This window comes from Patagioenas fasciata, chromosome 6, assembly GCF_037038585.1.
Source record: "Patagioenas fasciata isolate bPatFas1 chromosome 6, bPatFas1.hap1, whole genome shotgun sequence".
Classification (NCBI taxonomy): domain Eukaryota; kingdom Metazoa; phylum Chordata; class Aves; order Columbiformes; family Columbidae; genus Patagioenas; species Patagioenas fasciata.
In genome coordinates, this window is record NC_092525.1 from 38,739,544 (window position 1) to 38,760,470 (window position 20,927).

At 42.7% G+C, this 20,927-nt stretch overlaps 2 protein-coding genes and 1 long non-coding RNA gene across 9 annotated transcripts in view; 2 read left to right on the forward strand and 1 right to left on the reverse strand.

The window, feature by feature from the left end:
* The window catches only part of SWT1 (SWT1 RNA endoribonuclease homolog), a 31,157-nt gene extending 26,843 nt beyond the window's left edge, over window positions 1-4,314 (forward strand). For 3 of the 4 annotated variants that reach the window (XM_071810570.1, XM_071810569.1, XM_065842642.2), the window contains exons 18-19: window positions 689-753; window positions 3,199-4,314. In XM_071810570.1, coding sequence (XP_071666671.1) covers window positions 689-753; window positions 3,199-3,304 — 171 coding nt within the window. In that variant the 3' untranslated portion in view covers window positions 3,305-4,314. Of the gene's footprint in view, window positions 1-688; window positions 881-3,198 lie in introns of all 4 variants that reach the window. The other variant, XR_011739826.1, reaches the window with a different exon arrangement.
* Window positions 4,315-4,701: 387 nt separating this feature from the next.
* On the reverse strand, window positions 4,702-20,226 carry IVNS1ABP (influenza virus NS1A binding protein). Of its 4 annotated transcripts, none has more exons than XM_065841804.2 (15): window positions 20,089-20,226; window positions 15,111-15,358; window positions 13,964-14,086; window positions 13,460-13,629; window positions 13,299-13,374; window positions 12,418-12,591; window positions 11,983-12,108; window positions 10,491-10,598; window positions 8,459-8,585; window positions 7,629-7,853; window positions 7,380-7,501; window positions 7,081-7,207; window positions 6,862-6,993; window positions 6,555-6,728; window positions 4,702-6,136 (listed from the first exon to the last, which is right to left on the reverse strand). In XM_065841804.2, the coding sequence occupies exons 3-15, from the start codon at window positions 14,072-14,074 to the stop codon at window positions 5,883-5,885; spliced, it is 1,926 nt and encodes a 641-aa protein (XP_065697876.1). In that variant the 5' UTR covers window positions 14,075-14,086; window positions 15,111-15,358; window positions 20,089-20,226; the 3' UTR covers window positions 4,702-5,882. The 4 variants fall into 4 exon arrangements, with proteins under 4 accessions (XP_065697876.1, XP_065697873.1, XP_065697874.1 ...); XM_065841801.2 differs by having other exon boundaries at window positions 13,964-14,090; XM_065841802.2 differs by lacking the exon at window positions 20,089-20,226 and adding an exon at window positions 17,137-17,239 and having other exon boundaries at window positions 13,964-14,090.
* A 272-nt stretch (window positions 20,227-20,498) lies between these two features.
* LOC136104044 (uncharacterized) overlaps window positions 20,499-20,927 on the forward strand; it is a 79,633-nt gene continuing 79,204 nt past the window's right edge. The window contains exons 1-2 of the long non-coding RNA XR_010651702.2: window positions 20,499-20,582; window positions 20,686-20,820. This is a non-coding gene — a long non-coding RNA (uncharacterized lncRNA). The remainder of the gene's footprint in view (window positions 20,583-20,685; window positions 20,821-20,927) is intronic.

Consider the following 20,927-nt stretch of genomic DNA (forward strand, 5'->3'; position numbering starts at 1 on the left):
GTTGGTGTCTACACAAAGTTATTTGAATCTCTACCGGTGTTTGGGTTTTCTGAGCGCTTGTGTTGTGAATGATTTGCTGTGGAGAGCGAAAAACCCTGAGGCTGAAGGCACCCCAATATCATTTTAAGAAGCGAGCGAGTAGATTGGATTAGGTGGTTCTATGGAGAATATTGGCTGCAGTTCACAGGAAAAAACAAGAGAAATTACCAGTTACTGATGAAGTTTTAACTCATTTGTGCTGCAATGAATATTTGCAGTAGAATAGAGGTGTTTTTCCATTTGGTATATGACATATTTCAGATCCCAGTCCTCTCTATACATGAAAAAGTACTTGGGTTTTGAGCCTCTACATATAGACTCTGTTTATGGAATTAACGCAAATCCGAACTTCATTTGCTATAGAACTGTAGAATAAATTGGGAGGGGAGGAAGAATGAATTAAGGTCTTTTATATTTGTACATAAATTACGAGAAAATGGAGCTGGAGTGTGACACCTATCACTCCCAAGATATACAATAATGATTGTTAATTTGTAATATTTGAATCTATAGCATGATTTTTTAATGTACTATCTCAAGAGCCCGTTGGGTAATATATTAACCAGATCTGTTATACCAGCTGTCTAATTTTAATCGGAATGCGATACTTGGTAAATCGCTACGTTAGCGCTTTGTTCTTTTGTTTTAGATCAACAGCAGTATAAAATTCACTGCTGAGGAGCTTTACGAGTGCGTTACACAAGAGACCTATCGGTAAGCTAATTACTGACCACACCAGATGGCTTTTGAGACAATATTTTGAGACAATACTAACCAAAGTACCAGCAGAGAAATCCTTTGGAGAAATAAAAATTGCCACTGTAGGAGGGGCAGAAGGAAGGTGAGTGGGGGTTAGAGCGTGAGGTTGCATTTAAATGAATTTGGTTAGAGCTGAAATTCTCTTTCGGTGATGAGGTACTTGTTGGAACAGAACACCTTATTGTGAGAAACATGGGTAAAGTGGCTTATTTCTGCTTTAGGAAGCTTTTCTATAGTTCAGTTGTTCTGTTGCGCAGCTGAGTTAAAGGCATTGAAAATATTAATGTGAAAATGAGTGTAAATATTTTCTTTGATGTTCCCATTATATGGATATGATTTGGCTGGAACATGCCAGGATGTGAAGCTTGGTTCCATCAGCTGCACAAAAGGCTTGAAGATTGTTTTAATCTGAGTAAGGAAATGATTCTAAAAACCTTTGCTTTGCCCGGATTAATAGTGATTTCTCAAACCTTCCGTGAATGTGAAAGTGCCAATTGCCAGGTCAGGGCAATTAGTTACCTAAAAAAAAAGCCCAGACGCCGTGTAGAATCACAGAATCCTCACCTGCTGAACCTTAATTGGAATGAAGTTTGTATCATTTAATAAATGACAATTTGATGAAAGGGGTAGGTGGTAGAAAGACTTACTCAGGCTTTGTTTCGCAAACATTGGAGCACTGAGCGTTGAAGTAAATCACTTGAAAGCTGTGTGGGACTTTCACACTGCTCTTTGTGCTCTTGCACCTGGTTGTATCTGCCTTGCAGTGTGGTTTTGAGAGCGCAGAAACATCTCCCTTGACCTGTTTAACGTAATTTCTAGTTACTACAGTAATTACATTTGGATTAACCCGTTGCACTGTTCTTGGGTATAAAAGTCCGCATGTAGTATCATCCTAGCTACCACTTTAGCTGTTACTCAGTGGCCACTGGAATAACACAGGGGAAATTTAAATTGAGGGGAGAGTCATGAAATATTCGCGTCTCGGCTGAGATTTTATTTTGTGCTCATTTTTAAGGCTGCACTTGTGTGACTTCTCTTGCTTTTGTTCTCTTGTTTTGAGGAGCTCCTTTAAATGGGCTTTTGAGCAAGTATCTTTTGGAAAAGCCAAGTTACAGCATGTTTGCTGTGTAATCAGAACTAAATTCCTCTGGGGAAACAAAAGTCTAAATAATAAACCACTGTAGTCAAGAGGGGGTTTTTTTGCGTGTAAATAAATGTATAAAAGACTGTTTGAATTCAACCTTCCAAAATCCCCTTTCTGTTAAGAAAGCTGATAGAAGAGACGTCTGAATGCTGATTGTTTATTAAAACTGCCTCTACATAATGCAATGAAAAGTAAAAAGGAGCTCTGCCTTTTCACTGAGTTGCAAGTTGGGGGTTTTAAGGTGTTCATAGAAAATCCAGCCTTTGCTGCTTTTTGGATTCTATGGAAATGGCCTTTTTGATGATACACATCACCTTTGCACCTCTTGCACATCATGCTTGTACAAGCAAGATCAGAAAAGCCTGTGCTAATTGTTTAAAATATAGATGTTTACATAAGAATGAGGTCATTTTTGAAACTTGTAGAACTCAGCTGATACACGTGTGGTTGATTTTTGTTGTCTTTTTTTTTCCTCCCCAAGAGCAATAGCAAATACGTTGGGAAAATTCTCTAGCTTAAGTACAGAAATGAGGATCTTTTTTTTTTCCCCTCGCTATTTACCATTTAACCCATTTTACCATCTAATTCCAACTTCAAATAGAAAAACAGGAGCGGGTATTTTAACAGTTTTCTCGCTGGAAAAAAGGCAAACTGCACAGGGAAGATGGTCAGAGTGTGCGGGCAAATAAAAGCGCAGCAGGACCTGCCGTGATTTGGTGTCTACACCTGAGTTTTATGAAAGTGGATGTGGGGAACAACATCCTGGATCTGGCCCTTTTGCCAGTGTTTGTTAAAGCCAAGTGTGAGAGGCACAGAACAAAGCTGCACATTGAGCTCGGATTATCCCAGAAGTCTCTGACCACGTTGTAACTGGAGGGAGCTTCTTAAACATTTAGGAAATGTGGAGTCGACACGCAGCTTAGGCACATTCAGTACAAGAAACCAGTAATGTTTTCTATCCAAACGCTCAGTTTGGAGTTGACTGAACTGATGTTCAGTGTGGCTCTTAGATTGTCCGTTTTTCAAGGTGTCATCGCAGGAGGCAGCTGGGAACAGGTAGGGCTCAGCCAGCTCTGGCATAAACGCGATATTTTGCTGTGAAGATCCAAATACATCTCAATTTCCAGACGTATTGAGTATTTTCTGCTTTAAAGCCCATTAGAATCCATTTGAATTTTGGTTTAAAGGACTATATGGGAACGTTCTGTGAACTGGGTCGGTGGTGTCCCGTTAACCGGCGCCTCGTCTCTCGGCAGGGAGCGGCTGGAGGTCGGGTGCTGCCAGCTGGCGCAGCTGGAAGGCGCCATCGAGCAGTGTCACAGCGCGGCACACGCCGAGGCCAAGAGCCGCGGCTGGCTGTGACACTGGGGCCAAGCTTTGGAGCTGCTGAGTTCGCCCCTGCCTCATCCTCATCCAGATGATGTCCGACTCCTCGGGGCTGCACAAGGGACACACTCGAGAAGCCAAAAATCTGCCTTTTCTCAATGGTGCCGTTTTATATGTGAGTTGAAAGAAAAAACCCAACTAGTTGTACCATATGTACATTAAATGTGTTAATTACCTGCTAATGGGCAGGTAATAGAATTGCTGGTCTCCAGTGAGGGGCTCTGGAGTGATACAGCTGGTTGGGTATCCAGCAGATGTGCTGGGCTGCTGTTCTGAATTCCAGATGTTGTTAGCAGCTACGTCCTTTAACACTTGTGTAGGAAAATCCTCATAAAGTGATTGTTTTGCTGGGATTTGAGAAGTGACAAGTGAGACCAGGGGTCTGAGGAGAGTGGCTGCAGAATCAGCTGCCTGGGATATGGACATGAAGGACTGAAGTGCAAGTGCAATGTATGGATCCTACGTAGTGCACTATATAATGAAGAGAGGATATAGAATGGGAAAAGAAATAGATTGATGCTCATTTTTAAACACACAAAGCAAAAAAGACCCCACCACCATGCAGGTATGTTTGTCCTGTACCTTTTCTCAGAGGAAAAGGATGTTTTTGTTAAAATACCCACTTGAGCTTCATCCAGCAGGAGCCTCTCGAAAGTTCCTTTGGGAAAACTCCTCATCCTTCCCCTTTGCCACCTTCCCTTGCGCAGGCAGGAGCGGTTTCCCTTCTGTGCCTCGGTTCTGGTTGAATGTACCAGTTGTTGCTTTCCCAACCCGCTTTAACTCCATGGAACTTTGTAAAAGCCATTTTCAGTGCTGCTGTGGCCTTTACAGCTACCTCTTCTGTGTATGTACTTGTACAGAGAGACAACAGGCAAAGTTCTAAAGGGTTTATATTTTGATATTGACTTTTAGATGTATTATTTGTAAAAAAAATATTTTATTGTTAAAATCTGATTTATTGTTATAGTAAATGGCAGTTGATTCTACGTGGCTTTTTCTTTGAGTAGCTTGTTTTTTCGCTTTGTCTAATTACTGTGGATGAAAGTTTAATGCAGTTCTTGCCCCCAGATACTTGGAACTCAGAGTTACTATTGGAGCCAAAGGGATTTTCCCATTTGTTATCCCACAACTGTGGGGTAAGTATGATAATGCTCAACTCCACCTATGTTGGCAACTCATAAACTGAGGAGGCTGGATCAACTTAAGCACAATGTCTGGCTTAGCACACTCTACTTTTGGCAGAGTGAGGGAAATACTTGATATTTTCTCATACAGACTCAGTTTTGTGTCTTAAACCTACAGGCATATGAAATGTCTATTTTTACGTCGCGAACTTCTGTCTTGGTAAAGAAAAGACACGTCAGAGCCATCCGTTGGTGCAAGGATTTCCCCAAAGGTACCTTTAATGTGTTTGCAGCAGCAGCAAGCAGTCAGTGCGAGTTTTGGCACCAGGAGTTAGATGTGCAGCACTACACATTAGACACCGAGTTGTCCTACCCAACATTTTGTCCATAGGAATAGAGAAAGTGAACTAAAACATAGTACTAGGAACACATACAAAATCAAGTTAGTTGTGTTCTATGACACCTTCAGCTGTAGTATTAGAAAAATAAACTGAAGACAGTTACTAATCAGATGAATACATTGTCATTGCCAACTGGCAAGAGTTTAAAAACCATGAGAAAACCCCCACGTTTAAGTTATTGGTTTACAAACGTTTGCTCACCCAGATTAACAAAACTGCTGTACAGAAAACACCCTCTGCTGCCTTCTCAAAATACCTGGAGCCAAAATATTATTCCCATTTCTTTTTTTTTTTTTCTGTTCAAACTCCATTCAGCGCTAACAAAGGTGTTACACATGGAGTTGTAACAGTGGAGCAGATGCTCCTGGCCACTGCTCAGTCAGTTCTCCCACTTAGTCCCTATGAGCTCCAAGGTTGGTTCTTTGCTTCAACCACCATGTATCTATCTGCCATTTTCACATCAACAGATAAAATACTCTGCTGAGTATATAAAAACTGTTATAAAAAGGCAATCATAAAAGATAAGGTACTGGCAGGCATTTCAGCATTTTTTAATAAAAAAAATAGCCATTATATCTATTAAATAAGGCTTCTTGTTACAGATTGTTCCAGTTACTGAAGGAAAACAAGGCCCAATCAAAAAAATAACCATCCCCCTAAACTTAACGCTTCCTGCCCCAAGAACAACATCCTACAGGAAAAGTCATTTAATGTGCAAAGTGACAAAACAAACAGCAGGGGAAGCTCCTGAAATGATATGTCCTGTCTAGTTTCTCTTGCATTATCTTCAAAATCTTAAAAAACAAAAAACCAAAACTGAAAACAAAGTTCTGAAATACACAGAAAACCCTTCATCTCAATATTCTTCCCAAAACAAATATGTACAGCATGTTATAATGCAATATGCAAAAGCTTTGTGTTGCTGTTGGCAACATCTACACCCTCCCCGCCCCTATTCACATGTGTACCTCTACTCAACCACAATTACATCACTAAGCCTGTTAGTTTGAAAAGGGGGATTTAATTCACTTAAAACTTGGAAATTTTTGTGTAGGGGCTCCATTCGTTTGACTCGGGATTGTAAACTTCAACTGTGTTCAAGAATTCGTTGCCATCGAATCCCCCAACTGCGTAAATAGTGTTGGCCACCGTGGTGATGCCGGCGTTGCTCCTCGGAGTAGTCATACTTGCCATCATCTTCCACTCGTTCTTGGCGGGGTCGTACATCTCCACGCAGCTCACCGCATGGGAGCCATCGAAGCCTCCTCCGACAAAGAGTTTTCCTGTCAAACAAAAGTGAATATTTCACCTCTGTCACCAAATGCAGCCTCCGTTCTGGGGAGACAAGCAATGGCAAAACAAAGGAACTTTGGGTTTTCTGCCAGAAATCTTTGCTTTAGTCAAGGTCTAAACTTAGAATTGACCTGCTTTAGGTTTCGCAATTGCTAGACGTGACTAAAACTTCTATCAGTGAGCACAAAGTCCAAATTCAAACAGATGCAGTTCTAGAAGATACACAGTGCCCCAAAGTAAGACATTTTTGCTTTGCTGGTTACAGTTTTAATTAAATTGGAGGCCCAGTCATGTTCTTACTCCACTGTCTCCTCCCCAAGCGGGAACACAGCTTTGTACTCCACTTGCAGCGTAGCTTAACACAAACAGTTCAAGTACAAGCGAGTGCTTAAGCCTGCGGCCACCTACCGTCACGAACGGCCACTCCAGCTCCCCGCCGAGCCACATTCATGGGCGCTATCAGGGTCCAGGTGTTGTTCTCGGGATTGTAACGCTCCACACTGTTCAGGCAGTTCCACGATTCGGCTCCTCCAATGATGTATAAATACCCCCCCAGCTCACACACCGCTGACTGGTGTCTCCCTACAATCAAACACCAGCAGTTACAGCCCTACCAAAACACCAAAATCTAAATTTTTTTAAAATTTGGTTTGGTTTTAAACCTGCAGTTTTGCCATCGCACTTCCCCCCCCCTCAAACTACACAGCACACTTACGGATATTAAGGGGAGCACAGCTTGTCCAAGATTTTGTTATGGGATCAAACACGTCACAGTTCTTAAGTCCCTTTTGGCCATAAGGATCTGAACCACCAACAATGTACAGTTTTCCATTCAGGGCACACACTCCTGTTCATACAGAAAAGAAAAATAAGTAAGCTAATAAATTAATACATATATTTTTAAAACAACAGTGATCAACTGTAGACATGTTACCTGCATTGCAGCGGTTGGTTCTCAGCTCCGGAACAGGAGTCCAATCATCTATTTCTGGCTCATACATTTCTCCACAGCTCAAGTCATCTGAGTGACCGTTCGACCCCCCCACAACATACAGCTGCCCCTAAATGGAAAAAATAAAATACCTGCTTCACATCTGTGTACACAACAAATCAAACCATTAGCACTTAACTACAGTTAAGCAAATCCTGTTACCATTTTGTCAAGTTTGCCATGTTTGTCCCACCTGCATTGACGTAACCTCACATTCCACCCGATCCGCCCCCACCACCCACCATTAAAACCGCCATCTGGAACCGAGCTCTCGGCGTTCTCATCGGCGCGAGGAACGTCCAGGTGTCCTTCTGCGGATCGTAGCATTCCACCGTGCGCAAACACTCCTCTCTGTTATAGCCACCTGAAAGCCAAAGGTTAGAGGAGGTCACATCTCCAAACACTGACTGCTTTGACATTGAAGAGAATTGAAACCACCTTCGCGCTCACCCCAACCACGCAAGTTAAAGAATTATCATCATTTCTTTTACCTGCGGCGATGAGCTTGCCGTCAAGTTCAGCGGTGCCCAGTCCGGACCGAGCGTACTGCATGGGAGACATGGGCTTCTCGACGGTGTCGTTGGGCTGCGGCTCAAAGCTCAGGCTCTTGAGCAGCCGCGGCGTGCTGGTGGGAGAGCTCTGAGGGCTGTTGCGGCCGTGCAGGAATATCACGCACAGCACTCCATCCAGAACGGCCAGACACAGGTAGGTGTTACCTGTTGTCAGGAGAGAGCACCAAGAAAATAAAATTTCAGGTGAATGCCATCTAGGGTCTTCTGATTCTGCTGCTCCCCTTGTAAGCGTGAAAACTTCGTTATTTTTGTTCTGGTTATTGGTTCCGAGTGTTAGCCTAGTTACTGAGAAATGTGAGTTTTAGATGATTTAGATGATGGTTGGACTAGATGATCTCCAGAGGTCCTTCCAACCCCAACCACTCTTTGATTCTGTGATTAATATAGTGCTCAAAAGACCTAAGACAGCAATATAAAGACACACTAGGGGATAGTCTCCTCACACACACACACAGCAAATAGCTCTGTTAATTAATTACAGACTGCCTATTCCCTTTGATTATACACAGTGTGGGGTCTGGCATGGCCCTGTTGATACAGAATCAAGATGTAAGCGATCCTGCTTTGGCCCCAGATACATCAGAAACATCCCACAAATTACTGAGCCAATCAAATTAATCAATTTGTATAATCATTAAGAACAAGCACTTCTGCATTTCTTACAAATGTTGAAGGAAACCCCTCAGGAGAGGTGGGAGGTGCATGATACCAGACACATCGTTTAGACAAACCCCACTCTGGTTACTCACTCGAAGTTCTCTCTGAAGCAATGATTTTCCACTCATGCTTAGGACTCTGAACAGTAGCATTTGGAGAAGGACTTCCAGAGGAGCTGCTACTGATCTGCTTGTGATCATTCTCACGTGGTGGCTTCTTCTGCAAAATCAAAAGGCAGCTACAGAAACCTAGCCAGAGACTACGCTCCTTCTACATGCGCTTCTCTGAGCTCATACCTAACTACTCAACGCTTCTCTACCACCTCTGCAGAGTGTCATTTATAGCACAGCTACATTTTCGACAGAGAACATCCTGCCTACTCAGCAACAGCGGCCAAAACCCACCCTGCACCTCCTCTTGTTAACTCACTTCACCCTGTGACTGCACCTTTACGCTGCTGCTGTCTGACCAGAAACGATTTCGCATCCCTCAAAGAGATCTCGCGTTACTAGCAGGATTTCCGAAAAACCCTCATCCCTTTGGAGAGAACCGATCCACAAAAGAGAAGCCTCACTCACAAGCTCTGCTTCTGGCACTGGAGTTAATTACATAACACGATTTGGAAGTGAATTAACTATTCTCTTCATTCCCTGAAGACAAATTAATTTCGTCTCAGTTCCTCTCTGTGCTCCGATTAGCTGTTTCTTGGATGTTACTCCCCTGATACTTCCCACTAACAGGACACTTCTGCTTGCTTTTCTTCTTCCATTAAATTTATCCTGTACCCTACATTATTTTGCTCAATGAAGAAAAAAAAAACAAATTTCACATTTCAGACTATACTGCACGGTTAGTTGAGTCGTTCAGGCTTTTTCTGTATCTCAAGAACCAAACACAAGAAGGTAACATTCTGTCTATCCTGTTTAGCAGAGAAGTTTTGGACCACGGTACCAAGTTTGCGATGCTCACACATTTCCCCAGAGTCTGATCTCCAGAAATACATCATCTAACTCATCGGTGACCTCACACGGACAACTGATTACTGTACGTAGCTCCCCACGACACCCAATTCCTTTCTGGATAGCACTGTTGTTATTTCTGAACCTTCGTCCAATTAAGAGCTTAGGTTCTCTTTCCTTAAATTGCCTCAACAGTCACAGAAATTACGCAGAACTATTGGCCTTGTTTCTAAAAATGTGCAGGTCTGGAGTGGTATCCAAAGGTGGTGAAGTCTGCGAAGGCTTACTAAAAATAATTAAGAAACTGGAAAATTAGCTGGCTTTTCATTTTTCTCTCTTTTCCCCTCTAAAATCCATGTTTTGGGATGAAGAGTGTTTCACATAAACATTTCAAGAAACATACATCTGTATCAGCACATTCCACTGTTAGGAGTTAAAATATTAAATAGCTTTGCTTCTAACTTGGTGTATTTAAACACCCTTAATTTCTATAAACCAACCGATAATTCACATCTATTAGCCCTTTTTTATTCTTTGCTTTTTCAACAGCCTCCATTGTGCTACATCGTGCATTTTCAAGTAGAAATATAACTGGCTAGAACTGCAAGAAAATGTTAAAAAATAATCTCAAAAAGCACACAATCTGCACACAGTCAAAGCATCACTTATGTCTAGATCAAGAGTAATCTACTCCAGCTTTTTTAAATCTCTCTTGCACATTAGCAGTGCAGCTGAACAAAAGAAACAGACGCTGGCAGCTGAAGGATTAGAACTTATGTCTGGAATCCTTTTCCGTGCCAAAATTTAACAGACGCATAAACCACTCTCCACTGCAAGCCAGGCAGCCCGTGATTCCTTAGTCTCTCGAGTATCTCTGCAAAGCCCCAGCTGACTTGCTACAGCTTTTCTACCTCTTCCTTCTGCTAACAGCCTAGGAGTTCTTTTGAAGTCAAACCTAAAGCGTTCCATTTTGCAAAGGCTCAGTCTAAGGAAAAACAAAACAGAGGTGGTGACTAAATGGTCACCTCCAGAAGGATCCCTTCTCGCCACGTGTTTCTCCATTAAAGCTACAGCTGCTTTCTCTGCTCCAGTACCCGAGAGTTCAGGTGTGCTGTAAACTGCTCCAGTCTATCTGGGGTTACCTCAGACTGTCTGCAAGTTGTACCTGCACAAACTGAATGTGGTCATCATCACTGCCATACACCTCAGCCTGTCCATCTAGCAGATTTCCATCAAGCAGCTTGTGATCAGCTGAGTAGTACAGCGTTTGAACCTGCAAAAACAACAACAGAACACCCAGGTGGCTACCGGCTCCGTTGCTCCCGAGCTACAGGCACATTACAAAAGGCAGTCGCCAGCATACTTCTCGTCAGCTCATCTCAATCTAGCGGAACAACAAAACTAAAAGGAAGCAGATGTCATGGTGGCAAATCTTCGAACACTGGGTGAAGGCTCCTTATTTCTCAGCTTGAGAGAAATCTTCGGTTTCCAAGGACTTCGGCTGTTTTTTTTTTCCAGCACAGAAACATTAGACAAGCGAGAGGCACATTAATTTGCAGAATTTACACAAATTCACAATCTCATGCAAGCATTTTCGTTAGCCCCGCAAACAAGTTTTCTGCTTTGAAAAATACACATATTTATCTCGATCAAAAAAAAGTTAAAGAGAAGCCAACAGTGGGCTCTAAGAGAAAGGTACGGGGACGAGGGCGGACAACACAAATTTAAGTTCTGGAGGAAACTGCCATCCACAACTAAACATCAGATGCAACTGTTTCAGTGAAATGCATCTGGATTTCAACACGATCAAAGCTCTTTAAATGAGTTATCCCAGGAGGAAATGAGCATACACGACAGTATCAACATGGACTTTTGCCTAGACAAGTGTTGCCGAAGACGTATCGTGCTTGTAATAACAAAGTGGAAAAATTTTGAGGTTTCACAAGTTTTTGTAAAATCCATTTTCTCGAGCCAATTGAAAATTTAGATTCCCCGCTCATTTTGCCATTAAAAACTGCCCAGGCTACATCTAAGTATTAGTATTCATCAGTAAAGCCATTTAAAAACACACAACTTAAAAGAAAATGTATCCTGTAAAGGAGTAAGTAAACACCATTAAATCATCATCATCGTTCTCTGCCCACAGCGGATTTTCTTAGGAGAACTGGGGCAGGACTGCTGCTTCTGTACGTGTCAATACACTTGAGGGCTCTTCTTGGTTCTTCAGCCTTGGTATCCTAGTTTTGTTAATAAACCTATGGGGAGATAAACCAACGGGGAGGAACAACCATTAGAAGCTTTTACCTACTTTGCATTTACAAGCAAAACCTGCAGAGGAAAACATCAAGAAGTCTACGGCAAGTTTCAGTTACCACCTCCCCAATTCTAAAGCAAGGTACACGCCACTTTGAGGTTACTATACAGCACGTAGTGAGCGAAGAAGGAAAGCGCAAGACCAGACTGAACAGTTCATTCAGCTCACCTGAACACCCCCCCTGTTTCTCAGCTTAGGGGTACCTACAGTAAAATTTAAATTCTTTAGGGTCATAGTTAAAAAAGTGAAAAAAATAAAAAAGAAAAGAAAAAGGGATCATCCTTCACATCGACTTCTTTATTTTTTTAAGAAGATGTTTAATCCCATTTTCTTAAAGACTAACCTCTTCCATGAGATCTTCCAGGCTGTCTCCGTTCTCCCAGATGCTGCGCTGTACCCAGTTGATTACCTTTGTGTACAGTTTGCCGTTGCTGGGTAGGCCAACATTGTCCTCCAGCATGACTTCGAGCTTGAATTGGAAGAGGAAAAGATCATTTACTCCCCTCGTATTTGTAGCGTACTACACTTTACACAGTGAGCGTTACTATACCGCAGAGCTAAGAAACACCACCTAGGAGGAGCTTTCAGCCTGCGCCACTGAAATGAGGAAGCGCATTTTAGGTACAACTAATTTTTTACGCTTAGAAAGGATGATAGGATGTGTTCTCTACAGTCAAGGTTCACAGTAGTATAAATATTACACAGATCCAAAAGGAAGCCTTAACAGTTGCTCCTTTGTTACCACCTACCGGAAGAAAGGTCACAAACTTGAGCTAACCTTTAACCGTGGGAGTTTGAGAAATTCTTCCTGTTCTGAAATCTGTAAAAGATGTTCCTGAATGTAGCCATCGATCTTGTTCAACAAACGCGAGTCTCCCATACAACTTGCAAAGTTTCGGTAAGAGATGCAGCTCTGAACGTCCATCTTGGAGAGCAAATAATCACCGCAAACCTTTAAAGAAGAAAGGCTGCGTCTTAATTTACAAGTCGACAAGATTTTTATGCTTCAATTATCCACCCCAACATACAGCAGCAGCTGCTTTCTAACTGCAGAACAGTGGCTGTTGTCAGCCCTCTGACAGAGCTGTAAACGAAATGTTGCCTTCCGTTGGAATATGAGTGTATTAAAAGCCACACACATTTGAAAGCTATGCACAAATTCACTAACCCCATGCTTTCCGATTTAACACCTGTTCAAAACTGCGGATTCGCAGCCAAGTGAAGAATCCTAATTCCCCTGGCAAAGGTATCCCCATTTGCAGCAAGACAAAATAGTTCTCAAGTCAAGCTCTACTAAACGTATGTTCACGAGTGTGCGGATTATTCTCTTTTCATACTGCCACAGATTTACAGGTTTAATTACGTTCCCCAATGCAACCGAACACACCACCGCTCCCACAAACTTGATGATTCAGAAGCCATTTTGCTGATACGGGTGCACAAATACAAAACTTAAACTTCGGAGAACCCTCCAGCACAAAGGTAACACAACTGGAAGCAACACATACTGCTGTCACTCCAATCAATCCAGTGCTAATGAACATCAAAAGCAGCTTATCCGCTGAGCACTTTTTCAACAGAATCTTCATTTTTTTTGTCTCACTAACACAAAAAAAGCATAATGCTGTCAGCCTGAGAAAGCAGAGCCCAGAACTGTACCTGCTTAACTCTCTCCATCTTCAACTTCTTTGCTGCAGAGTACACATCCTTCACCAGTTCTTTATCAGCTTTTAACCTAGTAAAGGCAGAAATTTGTCATCAATATTTGTTTTTTTTAAAATTAAAATCTACTCCCTCTAGTTTCTATGCAGACTACTTACTGAGCAGTGTAAGCGTAATTCAGCAGAACTTCCACAGCTTCTGGATTGAGATCATCGAATTTAACGTGGGAAATTCCATGAGAATCGCTATCGCTGTTGAAGATTTCGAACAGGTAGGGACTGCAGCACGCCAGCACGGCTCGGTGCGCCAACATCTCGTGTCCGCACACCTTGATTTAAAACACAAGTAAGAAACCCACACACTGGTAAGACTTCTTTTGAAGCACATTTGCGGTATACTAGTATAAAGGCCTACCCAACTGAATGTCACAGTTCAAATCAATGGTTCAAATCGATAGTCTCCAATTTACGTCAGCTGAAAAAAATGTTAGCGTCACTTCGCCCACAATATATCTGACTTTTTTCTTTTTAAATGTACGCATTTTTCAGAAAAATCAGATTCTAACAATCTCATGCCCCACAACCATTGAGACACATGGCATTACACAGCATAACAAAAAGCCCCAGCACGTTCAACCATCATACTCAATAGAAAACAGTTACCTGGAGACGGACATCGCAGAACTGACCACTTTTACGTAAGGCATTTAGTTTGGCAACAGATGACTCAATGAAGTTTTCATCTTCAAACATCAAATATCCATTAGGAATCATTTTGGTGTCGGTCTGGCTGAAAATAGAATGCGTGAAGTTGAGAGAGACAACATTTTGCTGCAGTATAGGAGGACTATCAACACAGCATTTGCAAACAAACATTTATAGGGAATTAAAAACAGAAAGATCCATCCCCCAAAAAAAGCCTAGAAGAGTACTACTGCTGGTAAGTACAGGTGGACAAAAACCCTTTGGACTGGCTAAATTAATTAATTCATTCAATATTTTAGAGTAGCTACAAGTCATGAAAGGACATTAGCACCAACAAACCAACTGAATCAAATACATTCTGAAAAATGATAATTTATTTTAAGTCGCCACGAAGCTAAAACAGCTTCCCCTGAAGATCTTGCCCATATACAAACAGACCATCCCAGGTACACTGGACCAAGACTGGAAAAACAAATTGAGAAAACTAACATTTGGATTTGGAAACTATTTTTATAGGTCATTTAATTGATTCTTTTTTTAGCTAAGCACTTTTAAGAAAAGTTCACTTTCTAAATAGGAAGCTAATTAAGAATAATAAAATACAACCCTGAGGTCACCTAATGAATTTGAAATAATAATTAAAAAACTATGTATATCAAATTTGTGAGTTTGAGCTGCTAACATATGCAAAAGTCTACTTTCCTCATCAATTTGAGACCAAAGAATACGTGGGATGCTACTGTTACTAGCAACAACTTATATTTCCATCTGAAGTTTAAGAAAATTCTGAAGATCAGACTGAACAAGAGAAGTCCCAGAACAGAACAAGCAGATAACAAAAATCAGTAATAGAAACAGCAAGCCTCTCACAAAATAATTCTAGTGTTAATCTGTTTATTTTAATTTTACTTACTACTGAAAGCATTTGACCCTAAACTGGCAACAATAATCTTATTACAGACATTATTATCCATTTGTATAGACTTGCTGCGTTTAAAAAAAAAAAAAAAAATAAATAATAAAAAAAAAGGACAGCAAGGTTTTAAAGTCACAGAATTTCATCAAAATTGTTAACTTGTATACGCAGCTAACAGTATCAACTTACATAGCAAATATATTCCTGTCAATTTTGAACTGGGAGATCTTAAAACAATCCAATGGTATCACTGTGTTAAACCAGAACACTTGGGTTTCAGTATCTTCTTGTAGGGAAGATGTTTGTTGAAATGCAAAAGCAGATGTGCCTTTGCAGCTGCAACAGGGATTCCAAAACTATCAGGCTTGAAGATGATGTAATAAAGTCCTTAAGAGCTATAGACATGAATTTCTTCTGTGATAATCATGCATCATAACCTGCAATAAAGGAGAAGATTTCAAGTAAGAACACTAGACAGTGCTACCACGTATTTCGGATAAAACTTTCATAGTCTCTTAAAAGTTCCTGACCCAATCAAACAAGTGTTTCTTCACAGAAATAAAACAGCCTGAAAAATTCCATACTGACACCAATACATTCTCGTGCCTAATGAGAGGTCAACCACATCAATTTTTATAACCCCAGAGACAAGGAAGCGGTTGAATTAGTGCCTAGAGAAAAAGGCGGAACAGCGGAATTCCATTTTTAGGCAACTCCTCACCAACTCCAGCCTTCGGCACTTCCGGTACCTCCATCATTACTGCTGGCTTCCACAAGTGGAGAACTCTCACGTAACACAACAAAAATGACTAAATCTAAAAAAAGAAACCAGTCCACATGCCTCCTACCTTTTGCTTTTCCTGTACTCATCTACTTATATCCTTCTTCTACTGAATGCCTGAAAGGGACTGAAGATGGATTACAGACACGTCTGAAATGACTGGGCATCTCTCCAGTCTGCGGTACCTCCACAAAAATGATGAAGTCAAGAAACGGCTATTTTGACGATAACCTTCTTAGATAAAAAATAAAGTCTCTTTGCTACCCTGGGAACAGAATCTGTTAAGTTCTGGTCAAGCCCTGGGGCAGCTTTGCTGGGATTCTGTGTGTGAGGGGACCCTTTATGTCGGGCTTTTTTGGGGAGGGGAGAAGGGGAGGAACAGCAGCGGGGAGGGAACAGGCAAACGCACACCCATTCTGGAACTTTCCATGACCCTAATGCCAGCTCAGGAAAACATCAATCACTTCAGTTCCAAAACTATATTTGTATCTACAGATAAAATGCCACGTGGGCAACCAGGATTCCTAAAAATAGGTGCAGCTCGCTTCTCCTCGTCAGAAATTCAAAAGTCACCTATGCTGACTCCATAAATCAAATATATGTTCTTTTTATAATCCTACAGGCAAGTTATGAAATGCATCCCAAGCTCTATTTACCAAATATTATTTAACTGAGTATTTGGAAGTCAACACTTCTCTTGTTGGTACAACTAGTATAACCCTTTCAGTTTCTAAAGCAAACAAAACATTTCACTTCTGAAAAACAGATTCACCTCATCTGAAACATCCAGTTTTTCAAAGATGCAGAGATATTATTTCAACACAAGTGTTGCAATGAATTAACTCTGAAGTTATAAGAAGCTACCAGAAGTTATGCTTCACCAAAATGAATGTACAAGGCAATTATCACTCAGAGACTTCTGACTTCCATCATTTCAGATTTTAAAAGTTCCAGGTGAAAAGTCTTGCACCAACCCGCTCAATTCTGAGCAGAAAACCACACATTAGATTATCCACCTCGCTCACACGGGTTTTCTCTTTCCAAGTCCTCCTTTGTGCTTGGGGTCTAAACCACACATTCTGCTTTTATGCATCTACTAGCATTGTCTAATCTGAATACCTAGGAATTTGAATGTCTTTTTTACTGCCCCAAAGTTTCAATACCGTTGTGTGTGAACCATGGATAATATTACTCAAAGTGGCATTAAATAGCACAAGCATATTCATTACATTCTGCATTTTTTGGTTAGGTATACTACTGCTAGAACAAAAGCCAAACAATCAGCCGAAATTCTATGAGAAGCCAAGAACGCTGCATTTTCTGCTTTAAATATTACATGTAAACAGGTACTGCAAACAAATTCCTTTCTTAAGCATCTAAATAACTTTTCATTACCTCCCCCCCTCCCTCCGCTTATACACCCATCTAGCTCACCACATCAAGAATTGCCAGCAGCTTTTCGTACAATTTTCCAGGATTTTTTTAAAAAACCAAGCATGGTGTTCACAGTTTTAATATTAAAGCCTGGAGGCACCCCCTCGCTCCAGAGTCGATCACGGCAAGTGTGGTGGTGCTGATGACGGAAGCCACGGAATGTTCACGTGGTGTGTTCCCATGCAGAGGAATGCCGGTACTCAAACGTCTGGCCAGTTGCTTGATTTAAACAGAATTGTGTTCTAATAGTTGTGTTTCCTAAACACCTACTGTTATGCACAGGCTTTTTGAATTGCTACTTATGTGTACCACTGGACCACCAAAGATTCATGGCTCATAATACACTCCAAAAAGAATTCACTGCACATAACTGACTCCACAAGAGAGATTTCCCCCTTTTAAACTCATCTGTTTCACTGTATATACACTTAAAGATGCATTTCAGAAGACTCACCCAAATAATAAAGAAACTAAGTCTTCTCATCCTTGACTACCCTATTCTCTTACATGCATCTTGCAAATACTATTGAAATATGATTAGCACAGTTACAACATCAAATAAATGGCATAATTAATACACTTTATATTGTGTATTGTGTTTGGAATTTAGGATCTGTTCATCCCTTTTTTTTTTTTTTTTAAAAACAGTTGTTCGCTGCAGAAAAGATTCCGACACTGAAAAATCCTGCTGCATGGTGATTACTGTTGAATTTCTCCAAGATGTAAACCCCATGATCTGGGACTCTCTGCTGCAGAACCATGAGCTGCGGTCTCAGGTCAGGTACTAAAAAGACGGGTAAGAAGTCACCTTGCCCATGACCTAACAACACAGGTAGTATTTATTTTTCCTCTCACCTGAGAACTCTCATCTTTAGTACCAGCTTGTGCTTTCTGGCTGTTCACAGTCTAGTTCAGCAGAAATGTAGGTCACATCTATGACTACTCAGAGTCCATTACTTCTATCAGAAGATAAAACCAGACACCCTCAACATTCTCCTTTCATGCAGCAGCATTTATTTATGGTGAAAACACACGGTATTTTCACGTCTGAGTTTGCATTTTGGCAAAATATCATGGACCAAGACATGTATTAACAGGCTTTACACCATTAAACACCTTCAACTTCTTTACACCAGTGATTTAAAAATAAGAGTCACAGAATTTAAATCTATTTTGTTTCACATATTTACTTTTCAGTTGTCTTCCCCTAAAGATTTAGTCTATTGAGAAATATGCCTTGTACACAACTTTTTTCTGTTTCACTGCAAACCAACCTCAGCTGTGCTTCCTCACAATGGGGGAAGGAAGAACCACTATAGACACTTCCCAAAACCTTTTCACACAGCCCAGGAAGATGTACTACTTGGCGTGTCCTCTATAGAGAGCAAGCCTGGAGAGCTCTTTCAAACACACATTTATGTATGTAGACTTAAAAAAATCATGAGAAGCAGGTTTTACACTTGAATGTTACTACTCTTGCAACTACAACTCATCTGTAACACACCATTTACTCACTTCCAAGGCCATCCTGGCCCTTACATCCCCTTTCCATACCAATTCTATGTTTCCTCTCCTTTTCCACCACATCATACCTTTTTTGTTGTTGTCACGGCCTTTATCTACAGCTTCTTTTGCCTCACACATGCTCTCTTAAAATCTTTAACCTTTGAAAGTTCTTTCCTTTTTCCCCCCCTTCACACAGGTTTATTTTTTCTACCAAGACAAATCTTCAAACATTTGTCCCACAACCAGCAAAAACGGTGGGTTTTTTGCTTGTGTGTTGTTGCTGTCTCCCACCCCCCCACCCTGGGCAGTTTTTGCCCTTTCCTGCCATCTCCTGCTCTTTGAGAACTCAAGCTGAGGAAAACAAAATGAGACCTATTTACAGTTTTCCTAACTGGAAAGTATCCCCGTGCTGTTGCGTCCTGTGCTCCAGGAGTCAGGCTACAAAATCCGCTTGCTAAAATTAAACCAATCTCATCAAAGCGCCACATCCTGCTTGGTTCCTTATTCTGTAGATCCCTGATGGAAGAGAGTAAGAGTGATGCCTACACACCCATCACTAGAAACAAAATTTAAAAAAACACCCTTCAAAAGCCAAAACAAATATGGAGAGTGGCATGATGCTGAATTTCCACTTGTCTATCACTGCTCAGTCTTGCTGTCCTTCTTTGTAAATAAACCGGACGCCTTGCTTCTTACTTCATCAATGTTCTTCCACTGTACAAAACTGTAACCAATTCAGCTTGGAGTCTTGGGAGTAACAGCGAAGACGTCAAAGGAAAAGGTATTTTCTACCTTGAAGCACCTCTGAAATATTCTGAGAGGCTGATGGAAATTGGGGAAAACCCCCCAAAAACCTCCCGTCCCGGTCACCCACACCCATCACCTTTCTCCAGAAGCACCAACAGCCCCTGGTTTCACTGTACTATCTATCTCCTATTTTCTAGAGGTGCTACAGACAGGGAAGGTCGCGACAGCAAGAAGCTGTCAGAACACTTTTTTAAGCCCCAAACGGCTACAAAGTCCGGGATTTTTGCGTTTCTCTTTCCCCCACATTTAACTACAAAGGCTTTAGGAAAGGTCCCCCTGGAATAACACTCACCCGGGGGGGAAACACCTCATTGCCGGGGCCTGAGGACACTCCCGGTAGCGCCCCCACACCCCCGGGCGACCGAGAGGGAACCGGCCATGGCCACGACTTCGCCTCGGCGAGCCCGGCAACGTGGAGATCTGGGAGAAACGAGCAACCAAGAGCCGCGGAGCCACACGGGATCCTGCTCCTCCAGCCGAGGGAACAGGAGAGGGGGGGACAGGCTGGGGCGCCACGGCCACAGCCCCAGCGCCGAACGGGGAACAAAGAGCGGCGGGGCCAGGGAGGCGCAGGGCCCGGCAACCCCGGCCGCTGTCCGCCCCCCCTCCCCCACCACATCCCGCTGGGCCCCGCCGTACCTGGTGCCTCCCAGCGCAGACGATGCTGTTCATATTGGGAGCCTCCAGGCTGAGGGGGAAGCCGACGCGGAGATGCAGTCCCAACCGGCCGAGAAGACGGAGCGGAGGGCGCAGGGAGAGCCAGGCGAGGCGGTGCAGCGGCAGGAGGGCGCGGCGGGAGCAGGGAAGCGCGGACACGACACCACAGACACAACTCCGAGATCCGCCGCGGCAGCCTGAAGAGAATCCGGCAGCCTGAGGAGAATCCCCACCCCGCCTGCGCGGCACTGCGGCCCGTACCCCTCCGCCTCCGCGGGGGCGGGCCGCATCTCTCCGCCGAGAAACGAGTCCCGGCCGCGCCGCTCCCTCCGCTCCACAGAGCGGGCCGGGGGAAGGCGGCGGGCCGGCAGGGGGCGCTGCGAACGGGGGTGCCCGCCTGAGGGGGCGGGAAACCCGGGCGGGGCGGAGGGGACCGAGCCGGGGAAATCCGGGGTTGATCCGCCGCGATTCTACAAGTGAGTGTCACCGCGGTCGTTTACTCGTAGCTCTAGGCCACAAGCCCTCCCTGGTTCCATGGTTTTAATTTTTTTCCAACGTGGCGTTGTTTTTTCTCCTCAGCGATGACTTCCCCTCAGCGCTCTGGTCTGCGGTTTGAGGTGTCGTTAACTGCTTAACCAAAAAAATATCATATTTAATGCTGCAAATGCTCCCTGGCAGCCTGTGCTCCATCACCCCTGGATTGTTCCAGAAAAGGTATTTTCCCATCTGGATTAAAACCACCCCCCCCCACACTTTTCACAATAAATCCTATCTTGCTGGGCAAGGTGGTTTTAAAATATCGCAGCTGATAAAGGAGGGGT